At 47.4% G+C, this 17,493-nt stretch overlaps 1 protein-coding gene across 2 annotated transcripts in view; it reads left to right on the forward strand.

Moving 5' to 3' along the window:
• The window catches only part of CIZ1 (CDKN1A interacting zinc finger protein 1), a 21,322-nt gene extending 5,210 nt beyond the window's left edge, over positions 1-16,112 (forward strand). The window contains exons 4-16 of one of the 2 annotated variants that reach the window (XM_044268365.1): positions 1,061-1,218; positions 2,074-2,221; positions 3,511-3,577; positions 4,682-4,722; positions 7,376-7,437; positions 7,520-7,690; positions 7,779-7,912; positions 8,511-8,598; positions 10,210-10,323; positions 10,646-10,807; positions 12,292-12,364; positions 12,675-12,796; positions 14,254-16,112. In XM_044268365.1, coding sequence (XP_044124300.1) covers positions 1,061-1,218; positions 2,074-2,221; positions 3,511-3,577; positions 4,682-4,722; positions 7,376-7,437; positions 7,520-7,690; positions 7,779-7,912; positions 8,511-8,598; positions 10,210-10,323; positions 10,646-10,807; positions 12,292-12,364; positions 12,675-12,796; positions 14,254-14,610 — 1,697 coding nt within the window. In that variant the 3' untranslated portion in view covers positions 14,611-16,112. The remainder of the gene's footprint in view (positions 1-1,060; positions 1,219-2,073; positions 2,222-3,510; positions 3,578-4,681; positions 4,723-7,375; positions 7,438-7,519; positions 7,691-7,778; positions 7,913-8,510; positions 8,599-10,209; positions 10,324-10,645; positions 10,808-12,291; positions 12,365-12,674; positions 12,797-14,253) is intronic. The other variant, XM_044268366.1, reaches the window with a different exon arrangement.
• The last annotated feature ends 1,381 nt before the right edge of the window (positions 16,113-17,493 follow it).

A 17,493-nucleotide genomic window follows, 5' to 3' on the forward strand; every position in this document is an offset into this window, starting at 1 on the left:
GTTCTCGCCTCTCTCTCTCTCTGCCCCGCTCTCGTTCTAGCCTCCTCTCTCTCTCTCTCTGCCCCCGCTCGTTCTCGCCTCTCTCTCTCTCTCTCTCGCTCTCTGCCCCCGCTCTCGTTCTCGCCTCTCTCTCTCTCTCTCTCTGCCCCCGCTCTCGTTCTCGCCTCTCTCTCTCTCTCTCTCTCTCTCTCTCTTGCCCCCGCTCTCGTTCTCGCCTCTCTCTCTCTCTCTCTCTCTCTGCCCCGCTCTCGGTCTCGCCTCTCTCTCTCTCTCCTCTCTCTCTCTCTGCCCCACTCTCGTTCTCGCCTCTCTCTCTCTCTCTCTCTCTCTGCCCCGCTCTAGTTCTCGCCTCTCTCTCTCTTGCCCCCGCTCTCGTTCTCGCCTCTCTCTCTCTCTCTCTCTGCCCCCGCTCTCGTTCTCGCCTCTCTCTCTCTCTCTCTCTCTGCCCCCGCTCTCGTTCTCGCCTCTCTCTCTCTCTCTCTCTCTGCCCCCGCTCTCGTTCTCGCCTCTCTCTCTCTCTCTCTCTCTGCCCCCGCTCTCGTTCTCGCCTCTCTCTCTCTCTCTCTCTGCCCCGCTCTCGTCTCGCCTCTCCTCTCTCTCTCTCTCTGCCCCGCTCTCGTTCTCGCCTCTCTCTCTCTCTCTCTCTCTCTGCCCCCGCTCTCGTTCTCGCCTCTTCTCTCTATTCTCTCTCTCTCTCTGCCCCCGCTCTCGTTCTCGCTCTCTCTCTCTCTCTCTATCTGCCCCCGCTCTCGTTCTGCCTCTCTCTCTCTCTCTCTCTCTGCCCCCGCTCTCGTTCTCGCCTCTCTCTCTCTCTCTGCCCCCGCTCTCGTTCTCGCCTCTCTCTGCCGCCGCCCTCTTTTTTTTTTTTTTTTTTTTACTTACATGGATGTTGACCTGAAAATTCGGAATTATTTGAAAATGTTTGATTTTAAAAAGTTGAGATGAGCAATAGTTACGGTAATTTCCATTTCCATTAGTTTATAGAAGGGACAATCATACGGGTTTATGGTTGTACTCTGCTGTGAAGTTTTTTTAAAAACTTTTTTGTTTTACTTTGCAGGCAATCTCCGTGGTCTCAGCATGGTGGGGCCGCCGATGCCTCCGTTCTTTACTGCAGCTGCGAGACATTCCATCCTGGGTATCCCTCCCATGGGAGTGAAGGCTCCAAGCATGGGATTCCCACCCATCCCTTTTCAGCAGCCCCGTGTGTATCACAAGGTAAGCGCAGTCTGATTTCTGCTCCTGCATAGACCTGAGTTATTATGTGACGTTCAGGTCCATGATGATTTGGAACAAAAACCTTAAAAGCTGTTAGCCCAGGTAAGTCACAAAACCATTATTTCTGAAGAGTCGCCTACCTTTTATCATGATGTTTTTACATCCTGCATGTATAGACATACATGGCAAAATTCTAGCTCGATGCAGTCACCACTAGGGGGAGCTTACGACATTAAAGAGAACCCATCACCCAAAAATATAATGCAATCTGCAGGCGGCATGTTACAGAACCAGAGGAGCTGAGCAGATTGATATATATTTTTGTGGGAAAAGATTCAGTAAAACCAGTAATTTATACATTTAAATCTTTGCTTTTTTAACTTCCTGTGAATACCTATCGGTACAGGAGGGAGGGGTTATCAGTGATTGATAGCATTGTGTGTGACAAGTCCTCTTTAAAGGGGTTTTCTGAGATTTTTAATTTTTTTTTAACTGCTGACCTATCCTCATACACAATGTTTAAAGGGGTTATTTCTAGCGTAGATGCCGGAAGTGCATCGCTCCATCCATTGTGTAATGGACGGAGCTGGTAAAGGCAGCGCCACCCCCATTGAAGTGATAAATGGGGGCAGTGGACAGAGCTGGTGCAGGAATCAACTGATCAGCCCGGTGGCAGATCCCCGCCGATCTGATATTAATGGCCTATCCTGAGGACAGGTCATCAGTACCAAAATCCTGGAGAACCCCTTTAAATTTACAGTTTTTACTTTCTTATTTGAGACTGAGGGATTTGCACATACTAAACCCTCTCCGGTTAGTCTGTCATATAAAAGATGCATACGTTTCTGATTGTAGGATCGCTACAAAAGTCATGATGCCAAGAAGGGTGGTGATCCGAGTTCATTGGTACCAGGCAAAGACCCCAATGGCACACACACGGCGAGAGGAAATTCAGAACTTCCCCCAACTGCGTCCGAAGCCGATGAAAACCTTGCCTCGGAAGGTAAATGACTAGACCCATGACTTACACCTGCAGGATTAAAGGGGTTTTCAGAGACTTTTTAACTGGTGTCATGTCATCAGCATCTGATCGGTGGTGGTCCGACACCCGGGACCCCCTGCCAATCAGCTCTTGGCCTTCTCACAGCTTTCCCTCACGATGATCGATCACATGGCCTAGGCCCAGCTCCAGGGCTGGTACCAAGCACAGCCACCATATAATGTATGGCACTGTGTTTGGTGAGCTGCGAGAAGGCTGCTTCTCAAATAGCTAATCGGTGGGGGTCCTGGGTGTTGGACCCCCACCGATCAGATACTGATGAACTATCCAGAGGACAGGTTATCAGTTAAAGTGTTGGAAAACCCCTTTAAAAATCTTATAGAACTCTGCACTGATCATCACAGCAGTTTACTATTAAGTATCTCATAGTTGTGTTTTTTGTTTGTTTCTTAACTTTTTTTAATCTACCGTATATATTGCATGTAGAGCGAGTTGTATTAACCCATTTCAGTCCCTTGACATATTTCTTTTATTTTGTCTTTGTCTTAACTTAAAGGCGAGAGTAACACCCAAAATGCGTACGTTAAGAGGGATGAGTCGTCTATAAGCCATTATGATGGTGTCCAGAACACTGTACTTGACTCAACTACAGTATTCTTATCTTATAATTGGTGGCATATGACTAGGATATGCCAGTACTTTATGATCAATGGGGGTTCAACCTCATGGATTCCCACCGATCCTGAGAATAAAGGGGTGTTTCGCTGATTCAGAGCAGCGACCGCTACTGTACATGGGAACTACAGCACAACACCATTCAAGTACATGGGGTTGGCTGCAGCTCGTTGCACAGCCACTGTCCGGGGCGCCGTGGATCATGGAAAGACTGTTAATGGACTGTGAATAAGCGCTTCATTTTCAGGATCATGGGGGGTCCCAGAGTTCAGATCCCCAGAGAAAGGAGTGTAGCCCTGATTGAGCACAGCGAGCACTACTGTACATGGGAACTACAGCGCAACACTATTGAAGTACATGGGGTTGGCTGCAGCTCCCAGTGAATGGACTGTATTTAAGTGCTTCCTTCTCAGGGTCGTGGAGGTCCCAGAGGTCAGATCCCCACTGATCATGACGCGATGGCATATCCTCGCCATATGGCGATGCGGTGTTACTGGTCTTCTAAGCTGAGAAGCCATAACTTTGTACATTATTTCCTTTCCCGCTGTCTTTAGTGGTGGCTAATTTTCTCCCATTGGCTTTGTACCCTGTCTGCTTTCACAAACTTGTCATTGCAGACGCTGAAAATCTAACTGAATGCAGCATTACCGACCCCCTTGAACCTTCAGCCAAGAGAGCAAGGAGGTAACTAAAGATGCTTACAAGCTGCACTAACACCCCTCCCTTCTTCATCATCGTCCCATGCTCTTCTGTGAACCGGCTACCATTTCTGTTCTGTGCATGTGTGCTCTGCACCCTGGTCTCTATAGCGGGGTCATATACGTTAGATATGCTGTCTCACCCCATCAGCATCGCCTATGGATGGCATGTTTATTGTCCTAGGGAGATTTGGATAAGCTACTGGTACGGCTTATCAAAAGGACACGTCAAAGAGATTGTACAGGGTGAGAAAAACATGGCTGCTGTCTTCTAAAAACAGCATTCCACCAGTCCACAGATTGTATGAGGCACGGCGGCTGAGCCTCATCCACATCATTAGAGCTTGAGGTGTATTTTCTTGGACAACTCTTTTAAAAAGAATTGTACAACATTAGAAAAACATGGCTGCTTTCTTCTAGAAACGGCGCCCCACCTGTTCACGGGTTGTCTGGTATTGCACCTCAGCCCCATTCGAAGTGAATAGATTGGAACTGTAATACCACACGCAGCCTGTGGACAGGAGTGGTGCTGTTTTGTTGGTTTATTTTTTTGGGACGGAAACAGCCATGTTTATCCATTTTTGGACAGTTACTTTAACATTAAACATGCCAGTCCTTTTTGGGGGTCAGTCGGACTGCCCGCAGGATCTGCTGACCGTCATCTAATATGTATGACCGGCTTAACCCCCTCTTGTGTTTTAATCCACAACTAAAATCACATTCATAATAAGCTTTAGCTCTGTCTGTCTCATACGCTCGTGCGCGTTGTCTGTATCAGATTTGGGAAATTGATGCCAATCCGTACTGCAACCCACATCAGCTTCCAGCCGTACAACTTTTCTTCTAGTAGAATTTAAAGCATGTGGAAACCTGAGTCCTAGTGGAGCCGTAGGCGTCTCGTGTGTCGTCCTGTGGTGTCTCTGCGTGGCACCGTATTACAGGTGTATGAAACCGAAGACATATGGGGGCACAACCCATGACCATCTCTCTTTCACATATAGCTGTGGGACTCTGCTTTTATACAATGCACGGTTGTGCTTCTGTCTCCGCTGTGATGTGACTGATCAGTGTGTGTCTGTTCTCTTCACAGCTCGGGGACTGGTACAGATGTGGCCGGCTTCACTGCAGAAGGTAACTGTAGGCATTTCACGTGATCCCACATTACGATGGTCTGTCTGTTGTACTGCTGACTCCTAACCCTAGTCTGTAGGACAGACTCCTCTTCGCTTTAGGGTATCTGTATGAGGCCCGAGCCACCTGATTTTGCTACATTTCTTGCACTAATTCAATGTTATTAGGGCATCTGGACCTGGTGTTCAGGTAAGGGGGTTGTGCAACGATATCGCCTAATCCTGTATCCCTAGGATAGGGGATAAGCATCTGATTGGTAGGGGTCCAACCGCTGGAACCCCATTACTCATGAGAATAGGGGTCCTAAGATCCTGTATGAATGGCGCTGCTGATCCATTCATTTTCTGTTGGACTGCCTGAGATTGATATGTACTGTACACGGCTATCTCAGGCAGTCCTATAGTCCAGAATGCCCGACCTGCTCTTCCATTCATACAGGTGCACAGGGCACCCGTTCCTGTGGTGAATGTGTTCCGTATCAGATGCTTATCCCCTATCCTACAGAGAGAGGAGAATTGGATATCTTGGCACAACCCCTTTAAAGGGAACCTGTAATCAACTTTATGCTGACCGCACTGACGACAGCATAAAATAGTGACAGAAATGCTGATGTCAGCGCTGTGTCACTCATGAGCTAAAAGTAATTGGTTGCTGAGAACCAGCATCATAATCATTGCAACCCAGGCCTGGAAAAGAGTCACATCTAGCTGAGAAGAGTCCTGGTTATTATAATCTCCTGCTCTCTCGCCCGTCTGCTGATGATTGGCAGTTCTCTCCTAGAGAGAAAGGGAGAAAACTCGGTAGAAGCCGGTCAGCCATCAGCAGGAGAGCAGGAATGTATGAATAACCAGGACTCTTCTCAGGTGGCCGGGACTCTTTCCCAGGCCCAGTCTGCAATGATTGTGATGTTGGTTCTCGGCAACCACTTACTTTTAACTTATAAATGACAGAGCGCTGAAATCAACTCACCTGTCTCTACTTTATGCTGCTGTCAGTATGGGCAGCATAAAGTTGATGACAGGTTCCCTTTAAGGTAATTTCATATGCAAGTCTGCGTTCAACACTTTAGATAGCACGTGGCCAATCACTCCTTCGGCTAATAGCTGTCCCCCTCCCCCCTCCCCTTCCATACCCATGGGCAGTTGTTGTTATTATTATTAAAGCGCCATTTACTCCATGGCGCTGTACATATGAAAACGGTTATACATACATAATGCTGACAATAAGCATGAACAAGACGAGTTACCAACTGGTATAGAAGGAGAGAGGGCACTGTCCGCGAGGGCTTACAATCTTCAAGGTTGGCATGTGTTCTCAATAGGGAGAGAGAAATAAGCCACTGCCCCATAATTCTGGTGGTCGCTTATCTCCCTTGAAAACAAAAGGATTGGACATGTTGAAATTCAAAATGCCCAACTCTTCTATCCCTCAACATCGACCAACATACTTATGTCCATGGGGACCTCCCAACTCTCGCCTCCCGGGAGATAAGCTAACACCAGAAGTGTCTGGCAGGTTCAGCCAAGCTATACATGTATGTGTATGAGGGAGATGTAAGGGAGTCAGGAGACATAGCTGGCAGCCAAACGATCATTCAGCTGACAGCTATTGAATGTGTATGGCCGCCATTAAAGGGGTTCTGCTGGATTTTGATACTGATGATTTAGGGATGAGTGAACTTTGTGTTTCAAGTTTGGCGTACAAGGTTCAGGTTATCTAAGAATTCCGTTATGGATTCCGCTGCCACGGACCATAACTTCTCTCACCAACTGCTGATTAGCTGTACGAAGAGACTGTGGCACTAATCGAACACTTAGGCTTCTTCCTAGGCCAGTGACATCACGTTTATTTGTCACTTGGCCTAGGCGCAGCTCAGTCCCTTTTAAGTGAATGCAACTGAGCTGCAATACCAAGCACTGCCACTATACAATGTGTGGCGCTGTGCTTGGTGAGCTGTGAGGAGGCTGTGGCGCTCACCAGAGCTCCGGTGAACACCGCTGTTTCCTCCAACAGTTAATTGGCCTATCCTGAGGATAGGCCATCGATATGAAAATCCCAGAGAACCACTTTAAAGGGGTTATCCAATTTCAAGACCCCCCCCCCCCCCCCCCGCCTCTCCCAACGTGCCGGGCCCCTCACCGGTAATATACTTACCCCGCTCCTTGTCCCCGCACCGCTGCTGCTGCTTCTCCCTGCACACGGATGAAAATTGGTACGAGCCTCCCTAGCATCATGGGTGACGCTAGGGAGGCTCGTCCGCTCCTGCCATTGACTGCTCCCCCCCTACACCGGATGTTTTCATCCGTGTGCAGGGAGAAACGGCGGGGTAAGTATATTACCGGTGAGGGGCCCAGCACATGGGGGGGGGGGGGGGGTGTTCTTAAAACTGGATAACCCCTTTAAGGCAGTTACGGGAAATGAGGCCAGGCTTTTGTACGCAGTGTATGCAGTCTCATGAATACAGAGCTAGAAGCAGTTCTCATTGACTTCTCCCTTGCTCAGATTTAAAGAACAGCCATTTACTGAATGACACACCTATTCCATAGGATCCCACATATGAGGCAATTGGGGAGTTCCCCATAGCGGAGTATATAGGACAATTCTGAGAAGCTTTTGTCTTGCATGGGCTCCATTTATTTTTTATTTTTGGCAGGGTCAGCAGCAGATGCAGAAGATGTTGCTGAGGAACGCAGCGTGGAGTCGCAGTCTCCAGAGGTTGGTGCAGAGATACAATTAGAGGTTCACATTTACCTCTGCAGTGTCCCATGATGATAAGTTGCGCTTTCCTCCTTGCTAGGGTATAAGTGGTGGACGTGCATTAAAAGTCACTATCCAGGTTCGCAGTGAGAGTCGCACCACAGCCCTGCAGCCGGCGTGTGCCGAAAAGAGCCGTGCATCTGGCAGCTCGACAACCGGCGGCCCCAGGTTCTGCTGCTATATCTGCAAAACCAGCTACCACAACCTGCAGGTACCACCAGACACCGATGATGTACAAGGTTATGGTAACTAGCATTTCGCTCATCGCTAACCTTCTTAAATGTCAATCCTTATTTCAGAATTTCCAGTCTCATCTAGTGACTGCTCAGCATCACAAAAAGATCCAGGAAATCCAGCACGTCAGTAATGCCTGCCTGGTCACTCTTCTTCCCACTGCGAAAGATGGTCAGGGTGTCATGGGAGGCAGAGATGGGTAAGTGACGCAGGATTGTTATGCCAGTGTAATGTAGGAGCTAGAACAAGAATATCCTATAACAGCCGGATAAATGCAGGGGTCTCACAATCTACCTGGTGAGGGTGGCTGCAGCATCCAGGTGGAGGATGAATGGAAAGTTGCTTGTGCTTTCTCTATTCATAGCTATGGGAAATAGAGAAAAAGCAGAGAACATGTGTAGCCACTCTTCCATTCATTCTCCACCTGCATACAGCGGCCTCCTAACTCGGTGGGACCTGCATCTCAGCCGTTCATGGTATATTGGAAATGCCTCTTTAAAGGGTCCATATGCTCTGTTAGGGCATATGGATGTCCTAAATGAGCGGAAAGCCACCACAGCTCATTTAAATGGGTTTCCATATAATACCACATCTCTCCTTGCAGCTCTAGCCAGTGATAACTTCTGATCACTGGCAGTTTCCGCTGCAGGTCCCGCGGCAATAACTAAGTTGTCCTCAGGTCTTAATTTAGTGAAGCTGCCCCGCCGTCTGAACACATATCTACATATCATGTACTCTGACTGCCTTATTGCGAGCCTTGGAAATGTGAAATATTATTTTCTTTTGTTTTTTTCCAGTAAGAAGAAGCAGATGAGGTGGTGCAACGTCTGCCAGGTTCACTTCAACTGTGATCTCATCAGACATCGCCGGACTCAGGAACACAAGGTATCTGTTTAGTTTCAGGTGATAGGATTATGTCAGATTCCAAAAAGGGTCTGCTTTTTTTTTTTTTTTCTTTTCTAGAAACAGCACCACTCTTGCCCATGAATTGTGTCCGTTATTGTAACTTACCCCATATTGACTGGAACGCCATTTTGAGTTTTTTAGGTTTCTTTCTTTATTTTTTATAAAAAAAACGTACTGGACAGACAACCTTCTGGTGTAGGTTGTATCCAGCTATACTTTACACCAGTGGCAACAACCACAGGGGAAGTCTAGTATTAAGCCACGGCCATTTAAAAAGGTTGTACAGGATTAGGGCTCATTCAGACAACCGTATGAATGGGTCCGCACCCGTTCCGCAAAATTTCTTCCAAAAACAGTCCCACACCTGTCCACAGGTTGTGTGTGGTATTGCAGCTCATCCACATTCACTTCAGTGGAGTTCAGCATCATTACCAGACACAACCCATGGACAGGTGTGGCTCTGTTTGTGGGGGGGAAAGCAGCCGTCTATTTCTAATTCACGGATCTCTACAAATGTAATACATGGACGGGCCGGTTCCACCACAGTGATAGAGAGTGTTACTTAGCTGCCCTGCACTCTGGCTCATAGAGGGGGGATTCATATGACATCCATATGCCCTAATAGGCCATATCCTAAGGCTACTTTCACACTGGCGTTTTGGTTTCCATTTGTGAGATCCGTTCAGGGCTCTCACAATCGATCCAAAACGGATCAGTTTTGCCCTAATGCATTCTGAATAGAAAAGGATCCGCTCAGAATGCATCAGTTTGCCTCCGTTCCATCTCCATTCCGCTTTGGAGGCAGACACCGAAACGCTGCTCCGTCTGACGAAACTAAGCCAAACGGATCCGTTCTGACACACAATGCAAGTCAATGGGACTGATCCGTTTTCTATGACACAATCTGGCACAATAGAAAACGGATCCGTCCTCCATTGACTTTCAATGGTGTTGAAGACGGATCCGTCTTGGCTTTGTTAAAGATAATACAAAAGGATCCGTTCTGAACGGATGCAGACTTTTGTATTATCTGACCGGATTCATTACGGATCCGCACCAAACGCGAGACATGGAGTGAGACATCGCATCCCGAGATTACGGCGCTCTGGCTTTCTGACGTCGGGGAGCAAGGAGGAGATTCGGAGGATGCGGGGCGGTGCTGGGCTCCTACGCGCTTGACTCGTCTAACGTACAGGACACATCTCGGGGTAATTTGCATATGGATCAAATCGGTTCAATAAAAGCACACAGAGCTATGGGGACTGGGTATTGCGGATGTGCTAGTAGCCATCTAGCAACCCATGTCCTCAGCTCTATACATCAAATCCTGGTGACAGGTTCCCTTTAATGCTTCTCTTAGATGTCCGAACTAAAACAACTATAGCAGCTTTTGTACTGCCACCATGGGGTGTGATGGTGAGCAAGGTGGTAATGACACTTGGTTGAACCCCTTGGCAGATTGACCACCTTTATTGCACATTAACAAGAGAATGCAGCCACGCAATCATGGTTTGCCAGTTAGCCAGGAGGGTCTCCTCATGAGCATGTAGCACTCATACTGTGTGTTGATATAGTAATCTCTGCTTTCAGATGGCTAAACGCTCCTTAAGACCATTCTGCACAGTCTGCAGCCGCCACTTCAAGACTCCTCGCAAGTTTGTGGAGCACATGAAATCTCCTGAGCACAAGCAGAAGTCCCAAGAGGTAAAAGGGGGAAAGGGAAGGAAATGCAAAGGGTGTTAGGTGCCAATTCCTTCAGTACATACAGATTTGTATTCCCACCAGGAGGTTTTCTCTCTCCTGCTTCTAGTATTCATCATGCATAACGCATGCCAAGCATTCTGGGAGAAAACATGTCCTGTTACCTCTTGGCCTACACGCTGTCAATCTGAAAGGCTATATTTATGTGGAGTGCATAGCCTCCTAGACTGCTGATTGCACTTCTTACATAGTCCTACATGTATTTTACTACATTAAAGGGGAATATACATGTCTCCTAATCCCCGACTCTCATGATCTTCTAAAGGTCAAGCTACGTGAAAAAGAAACATGGAGTCCAGAGGAGTCAGAGGAGCTGATCACAGTGGACGCCGTGGGCTGTTTTGAGGACGAGGAGGATGATGATGATGACGACGAGGAAGAGGGCATCAGTGCTGATGACATTTCTGAGGACGTAGAATGTCTCCCGGTAAAAAAAACAAAACAAAAAACTTTAAACGAAAGTCTTGTGAATTTAAATTACCTTAAATTTTCTTTCAATTGGAATTTTTTTTAACGTTATCTGCAGTACAATCAATGGCCCTTGTCTGACCACCATGTATATCACACAGCACTTCAGAAACACTTTATCTGTTACCTATAGACAGAAGGTATCTTTACATTTGGGTGCCTATGTCAAGATGCCAGGACATCCTTTTTACAGTCCCTAATGTTAATTCTTCACTATAGATCACTGGTTTGCAGCTGTTTGCGAACTACAGCCTCCAGCATGCCTTGAAAGCCTTCAACTGTCATGGTATGCTTGGAGTTGTATCTTCTCAACACCTGAAGAGCCACAGGTTTCAGACCTGCTGTAGATATGTATGTAATACCAGAGCCTTAAAGGGGTTGTCCACAATTTTTCCTATAGGGTAGACGATCACTATCTGATCAGCGGGAGTCTGAAACCCTGAACCCTTGCTGATAGCTGTTCTGGAATAGCCATTCACTTCAGTGGAGGCAGAGCTGTGTCATTCCAGAGCCACTAATAGGCGGGATTGTGATAGGCCATCAATAGTGAACTCCAGGACAACCCATTTAAAGGGATATTCCGGTTAGAGAAAGTTATCGCCTATCAACAGGATAAGGGGATAACTTAGATCGGTGGGGACATTTCTTGAACATGTCAAGTGTATACCCAGGGAAAGCTAAACCATATACATTAAGTATTTTTTTATTTATTTTTTTAGGTTGTTGTAAGCTACTATATGACTTTATAGCGGCATATGTCTGGGAATATGCCCACTGTATATTCTGACCTATATACCATATGTGAACATAGTCTAAAGCCTGTATTAGACAGGCAGATCAGCAAGCAATTGTCGGGACAGAAGTGTTCCCTCTCGGCAGTCGCTTGCTAGCTAGCGGAGCAGATTGCTGCCATTGCATGAGCGATCTCCTCCGCAGCCTGGGGAGAGGCGATCGCTATGCCATCGCTCGTCCCCATGCTGTCTAATGGTTTGCCAGTGACCGATCGCTATTAGACAGCACAACCCGCCTACAAGCATGCTTAAAAATCAGAATTACCCGATGAACCGCAATTGGCGGCAGTATTACATTGCAAGATGATTGCTAGCGATTATCGTCCAGTGTAATACAGTCTTTAGCCCCTGGTTTATTTCCCTTGTAAAGATAATGGACTGGGCAGCACCTTCTCGTATAGAAGCCCCCCCCCCCCCCTCCCCTCCGCTGTCTGCACCAGGACTTGGGCTATGTGCAGTCACTTATTTTAAAGAGGGAATGAAATTATGAAATCTTACATGAGGCCCATTCGAATGATTTGGTTAATTTGCTAAAGCTCAGGCCGGATGTTAGGTAGATGGATCTTTTCGTGGTCTTGCTTCTCACCACTGTTTGCATTGTTATTAACCGTTTTGTAGTGAAGCACCTAGTTGAGCTAGCTGTTTTTTGCAGGCTAAGGTAGAGGACAATATTGCTGACCTCCAGGAAGAAGAGGAGGAAGAATACAATGCAGATACGGCCTATGGTGAGTACTTGCCTGTGTCTGACGTATACCCGAGTCCCAGGTTTGGAGGGTCAGATTGAGCTCTAGCCAGGGAAGCGCTGCATTATCAACATGGCTTCTATCCCTATGCTTTCCGACAACCTCCTCCTACTGTTTCCTGCTGGACCTGTCCTCTACCACTTTGGCCGTAGGAATCGGCTCTTAGTCTTGTGCATTATCTGTTGTCTGTGAAACATCCATCCATCTCCTTGCTCATGTTCTCTGCTCTGTTCTTTATTTTGTGTTTCCCCCTTTTGATATCCATTCTGTGATTTGCCCTCCCGTTTCACAGGCCTGGATTATATGGTCCCCGTCGCGGGTTATCTCTGCAGGCTGTGTCACAAATTCTATCCTAGTGACTCTGCTGCTCGGCTCACACACTGCAAGTCCCTGGTGCATTTTCAGAACGTCCAGGTTAGACCCTTCTCCTGTTGCATGGCCTGGCTTCTGTTTTGTTTGATACGCCCGCTCTCTGTTTCTGCCGTCACATCAGCACCCTATCAGGTGTCCTTAGCTGTTGTTCTAGATCACTGTGTGTCGTATGTCATGGCTTTTCTGATCATCTTTCCTCTTGCTCGTTTCCCTCCCACTTTACAGAGCTCAGCATCAGCTTCAGGAATTAAGTTTTTGTGCATAGCAACCAGTCAGAGCAAAAAGTTTCCCGCCTGTCACGTAGGATCAGCTGTAACATGGCTTGAAACTAAATTGAGGTCCTTTAGTTAATCAACGGTTAATTTAATTATTATTATAATTTTTTTTAATATTTTTTATGAGGTATAGGATTAAATGGGGTTCTTCAGGATTTTTATATTGAATGCTTATCCGCCATCAATATCAGATCGGTGGGGTTCTGACTCCTTGCACACCTGCCGATCAGCGACTCGGATTAGTTCTAGTGCCAGAGCTACTGCCGAATAGCTGATCGGCAGGGGTGCAGAGTATTAGACCCCCACAATCTGATATTGATAGCCTATCCTGAAGGTGTAAAAATCCTGTAAAGCTCCTTTTTAAAGATTGATGACGTCTCCTCATGATAGGTTATCAATATGTGTTTGGTGGGAGTCTGGATCACGGGACCCCTGCTGATTAGCTGTTTGAAGGGGCAGCAGCTGCTGCATAGTATACCAGCTATGGCACAGTACATTAGATAGCGGCTGTGCTTGGCATAGCAGCTCAGTCGCATTCACCTGAAAGAGATTGTGCTTCAGAACGGCCATGTGACCAGTAACGGGAAAGGCCACGGCTGTGAGTCGGACCTCTACTCAGCAATTGTAAGTGGCTCCAATTCTTGGAAATCCTCTTTGAGGCCGAAGCAAATCTGTGTTGAATCCGCACGGAAACTTACACTAAGCACTGATTTTTAAATCCACAGCGCGCCCATTTATGCTGCAGATTTCCACCTTTAGGGTGAAAACAATGGCAGATCTGCCTGCTAGATACCCAGAGGTGAATGTTTCGGCATTGCCACCCCTTGACAAAGTCCTAAACTTGTGTTGGCACTGTCTAGGCAGAGCGGATGGTTAGGGAGGCTAGTAAGTCTAGACACGGCGGCGGAATATTCCTTCTGCAGATCCGTGCTGATTCTGCAGCAAAATCCATATTTGGATTTTCGCTAAGAATTCACAATGGATGTCACCCCTACTTGCAACCTAAAGAACATGATGTGGATAGGAAGGTGGTGTTTTCAAAACCCCAACCATATGTATTTTCGGGTGGAATTCCCACTGCAAATGCACCATGTCTGAACTTACCCCTATTAATTACAGATTTAGGGTATTATTCCAGGTCTGATCTTGGCCTCCACCTACTCACCGCTTAATAATTCATCCCTAATTCAATGCACCCCTCCCCCCCCCCTTTTTTTTTTTAAGCGATCCAAACTGGAGAAGAAGAGCCACGTGCAAGCCGAACTGCCTGCCCAGGAGGATGAAAACGGCAGTCCAGGGAAGGCGGCCATTGCCGAGCAGGCAGATGAAGGCTTGGGTGACATCAAAGCAGCAAATCCTGCAAACGTGCATGGCGCGAGCGGAGGTGTCGCTAACAAGTGCGCCAATCTGGAAGACTCTGTTGCAGTCTTGGATTCGGTCATCGGTACCAGCGAGGAAGACTCCAGCTGCTTGCTGGATCCAGAAATGTTGCTCACCCAAATGGAAGACGAAGGCGAACAAATCGGTCCGGAGGAAAGCTCTGCAACCCACAGGCAGCCCTCGCTGCGCAAAGTCAGATAATCCAGAAACTGTGTGTCGTGTTCACACGGGGAGGGCACTTCCTGCTAGTTAGAACTGGGAGGCTCCAGCTCCAGGGAGATGCAACCGTCTAGGACGGTGTGACCCAATCTTTACCTTTTTATATTTGATGATAGAATGCACTGGATTGTACTTTTCCACTACCACTTTGGTAAAAAAAAAAAAGTCATATTTGATGTATTTTTTTCAAGCCTCACATCCCATTTCTCCCAGTTAGAGGCCGGACTGGTGCCGACACAGATCAAAGAGAGGAAGCTTTGCTTGCCGGTTCCTGTCCCTTCGATTTTGCTGTGGCATTCACGGTTTATGCTCCAGTGTGTGAGTCTATTAGTGTGTACAAAGCAGCGTAACGTAGGATATTGCAAGAGTGTCTTAAATTTTGGCTTTGGCAGTGCCCTAGAGAAGCTTCCATCAAGGTAGGACCATGCTCGCTTGTGTCAGCAGTACTGTTTAGCGTAGCGATGCGCTGTAGATTTATAGGCAGAAATGCAACAATTTGCATCTGAGTAAAGTGTAAGTCATGCTTAAAGGGGTTGTCCAAGATTGTGATGGGCTATCCTCAGAATAGGTCAATATCTGATCGTTTAGGATCTGACCCCCCACCGATCAGCTGTTTGAAGAGGCTGCGATTCTTTGTCTCTTGTAAGTATATCAAGCACAGCGCTGTATATTGTATAGTGGCTGTGCTTGGTATTGCAGCCCGGGCCCATTCACTTGAATGAGACTGAGGTGTGCTGAGGTCATGTGACCGATGGACCTGGACTAGGAAGAGGCCCCTTCAAACAGCTGATCAGTTAGGGTACTGGAAGTCAGACCCCCATCAATCAGATATCCTAGCCTGAGGATAGGCCATAAACAATTAAAATTTAAGACAACCCCTTTAATCCTTTCTCGCAGATTGACATAACTATGCGTCCACCTTGCTGCGTATAGATGTACAGTTGCGTCCAGTGGATAGCACAGACGTAGAAACGTCATAAGGTTAGGTGGTTAGACAGAGGGATGTGGCTCCTACTGCAACCCCATCAGTGCCCCTCAGCTGCAGGATGCCGATGGGTTGCTCTGGTAGACAGGAGCCTAATAAAATAAGAGATCAATCAAGGCGCACCAGGTCTTGTGTGAAGGTGCATTCCCACCTGGTTGTGATCTACACAGGATTGGGGCCGTCAGGCCTGTCCTGGCCATTGATTGGCTGGCAGTTTAGGCGGAGATGCTGTTATTTTTCCATTTCAACCCTGGGAAAAAGTCAAAATACAGCTCGCCCCCACAACAAATAAAAATCAGGTTATGCAACTTTCGTGATGGTCTTTAATAGGCTTGATCCCTGAAGGGTTAATATTTTCGTTTCACATTCTTTTACAAGTACAAGGAGTGATCAAGTAAGCAGCATAGAGGGTTTGTGCCCTTTTGCCACCATTTTTGTGTGACTTAAAGGGGTTGTTTGATATTGTTCACTTGTGCCTCATTCACACGGCCGTGTTCCGCGGCCGAGAGCGGTCCGTGGTAACACGGCCTGGATTCCTGTTGAGAGCAGGAGCGCATGGCGTCATAGCAACCAATGACGCCGTGCGCTCCTGCTCTCAACAGGAATCCAGGCCGTGTTACCACGGACCGCTCTCGGCCGCGGAACACGGCCGTGTGCATGAGGCCTAAGTCCTCAATATCAGACAACCTCTTTAAAGGGGTTCTCTGGTCATTTCATTCTGTAATAACATGAGGAGGGAAGATATTGTTTACGTAGTACATACTCATGGCCACCTCTGGCGCACTCGCTGCGGGCCTGGGCCCCGAACAGAAGTGAATGCTTTCAGCTGCGATGCAGTTTGTGCGAGTGCAGCAGAGATGGTGGGATCGGCAGAGCAAAGGATGGGTAAGTACCATGTAAAATATCTTCCCTTCACACTTTATTACAGTAGGTAAAATGACTGAGCAACCTTCTACTGTTCTGTGTATTCAGACCCTACGCAGACTTTTGTGTCGCTAGGGTTACAGACCAGACATTTGATAGATGATTGAAGGCAGAGGGAGTGCAGAAACACCTGATGGCGGGATCAGACTACACCCAGGGTTACTTTGTAGTCTGTAACCATAGAGACGCATAGGTCTCGATAGGAGCTGTAGACACCGTACGGTAGGATATGTTTAATCAGTGACTATTTATGTTGGAGAAATAATATTGGTTGCAAAAGTGCAGGTGGAGTAACCGTCCCCCGTGAGTCCTTCTGCAGAATATTGGCTGCCATTTAGGGCATCCTGTTGGAGCAGCAGGGACAAGCTGTTGTACGCGTCGCCCACCGCAATGTCTTAACTGGACATCTACCTGCTAGAGTTCACGATTAGCACGATTATGTGTTCGCACCGGGCGGCTATTAGGCGCCATGGACTCATGGTCACGTGTCATTGATCCGCCACCATCTCATTAGGAGGTCGTAGACTAGAGTAGTGTCATCTGAGCAGTCAGAAGAACAAAGAGCACGAAGATGGAAGCACAATTCGGACGTTCCGGTCCCACCGCCATCTGATTTATTACTCTTATTATATTACGACTTAGATTTCAGACAATTAAAAGTGTGATGTTAACTTCTGCTGCTCTCCAGGCGTCTTTATTTTAGATAAACATGGCTGCTTTACTTTAAAACAGCGCCACGGTTGCCTACAGGTCGGATGCAGTATTACAGCTCGGTCAGCTTCACATCAGTGGAGCTGAGATGCAATATTAGAGACAACCCATTGACAGGGGTGGTGCTGTTTTTTTAAAGCCTGGACAATTTTAGGGTGATTGGTGAAATGGGGTTCCCTTCTAGGTGGGAGCCTCTCCCAACTGCCTGCTAAGAACCCACCGTGAGTACATCCTGCGTCAGGGAT

Source organism: Bufo gargarizans, chromosome 9 (assembly GCF_014858855.1).
Source record: "Bufo gargarizans isolate SCDJY-AF-19 chromosome 9, ASM1485885v1, whole genome shotgun sequence".
In the NCBI taxonomy this organism is placed as follows: domain Eukaryota; kingdom Metazoa; phylum Chordata; class Amphibia; order Anura; family Bufonidae; genus Bufo; species Bufo gargarizans.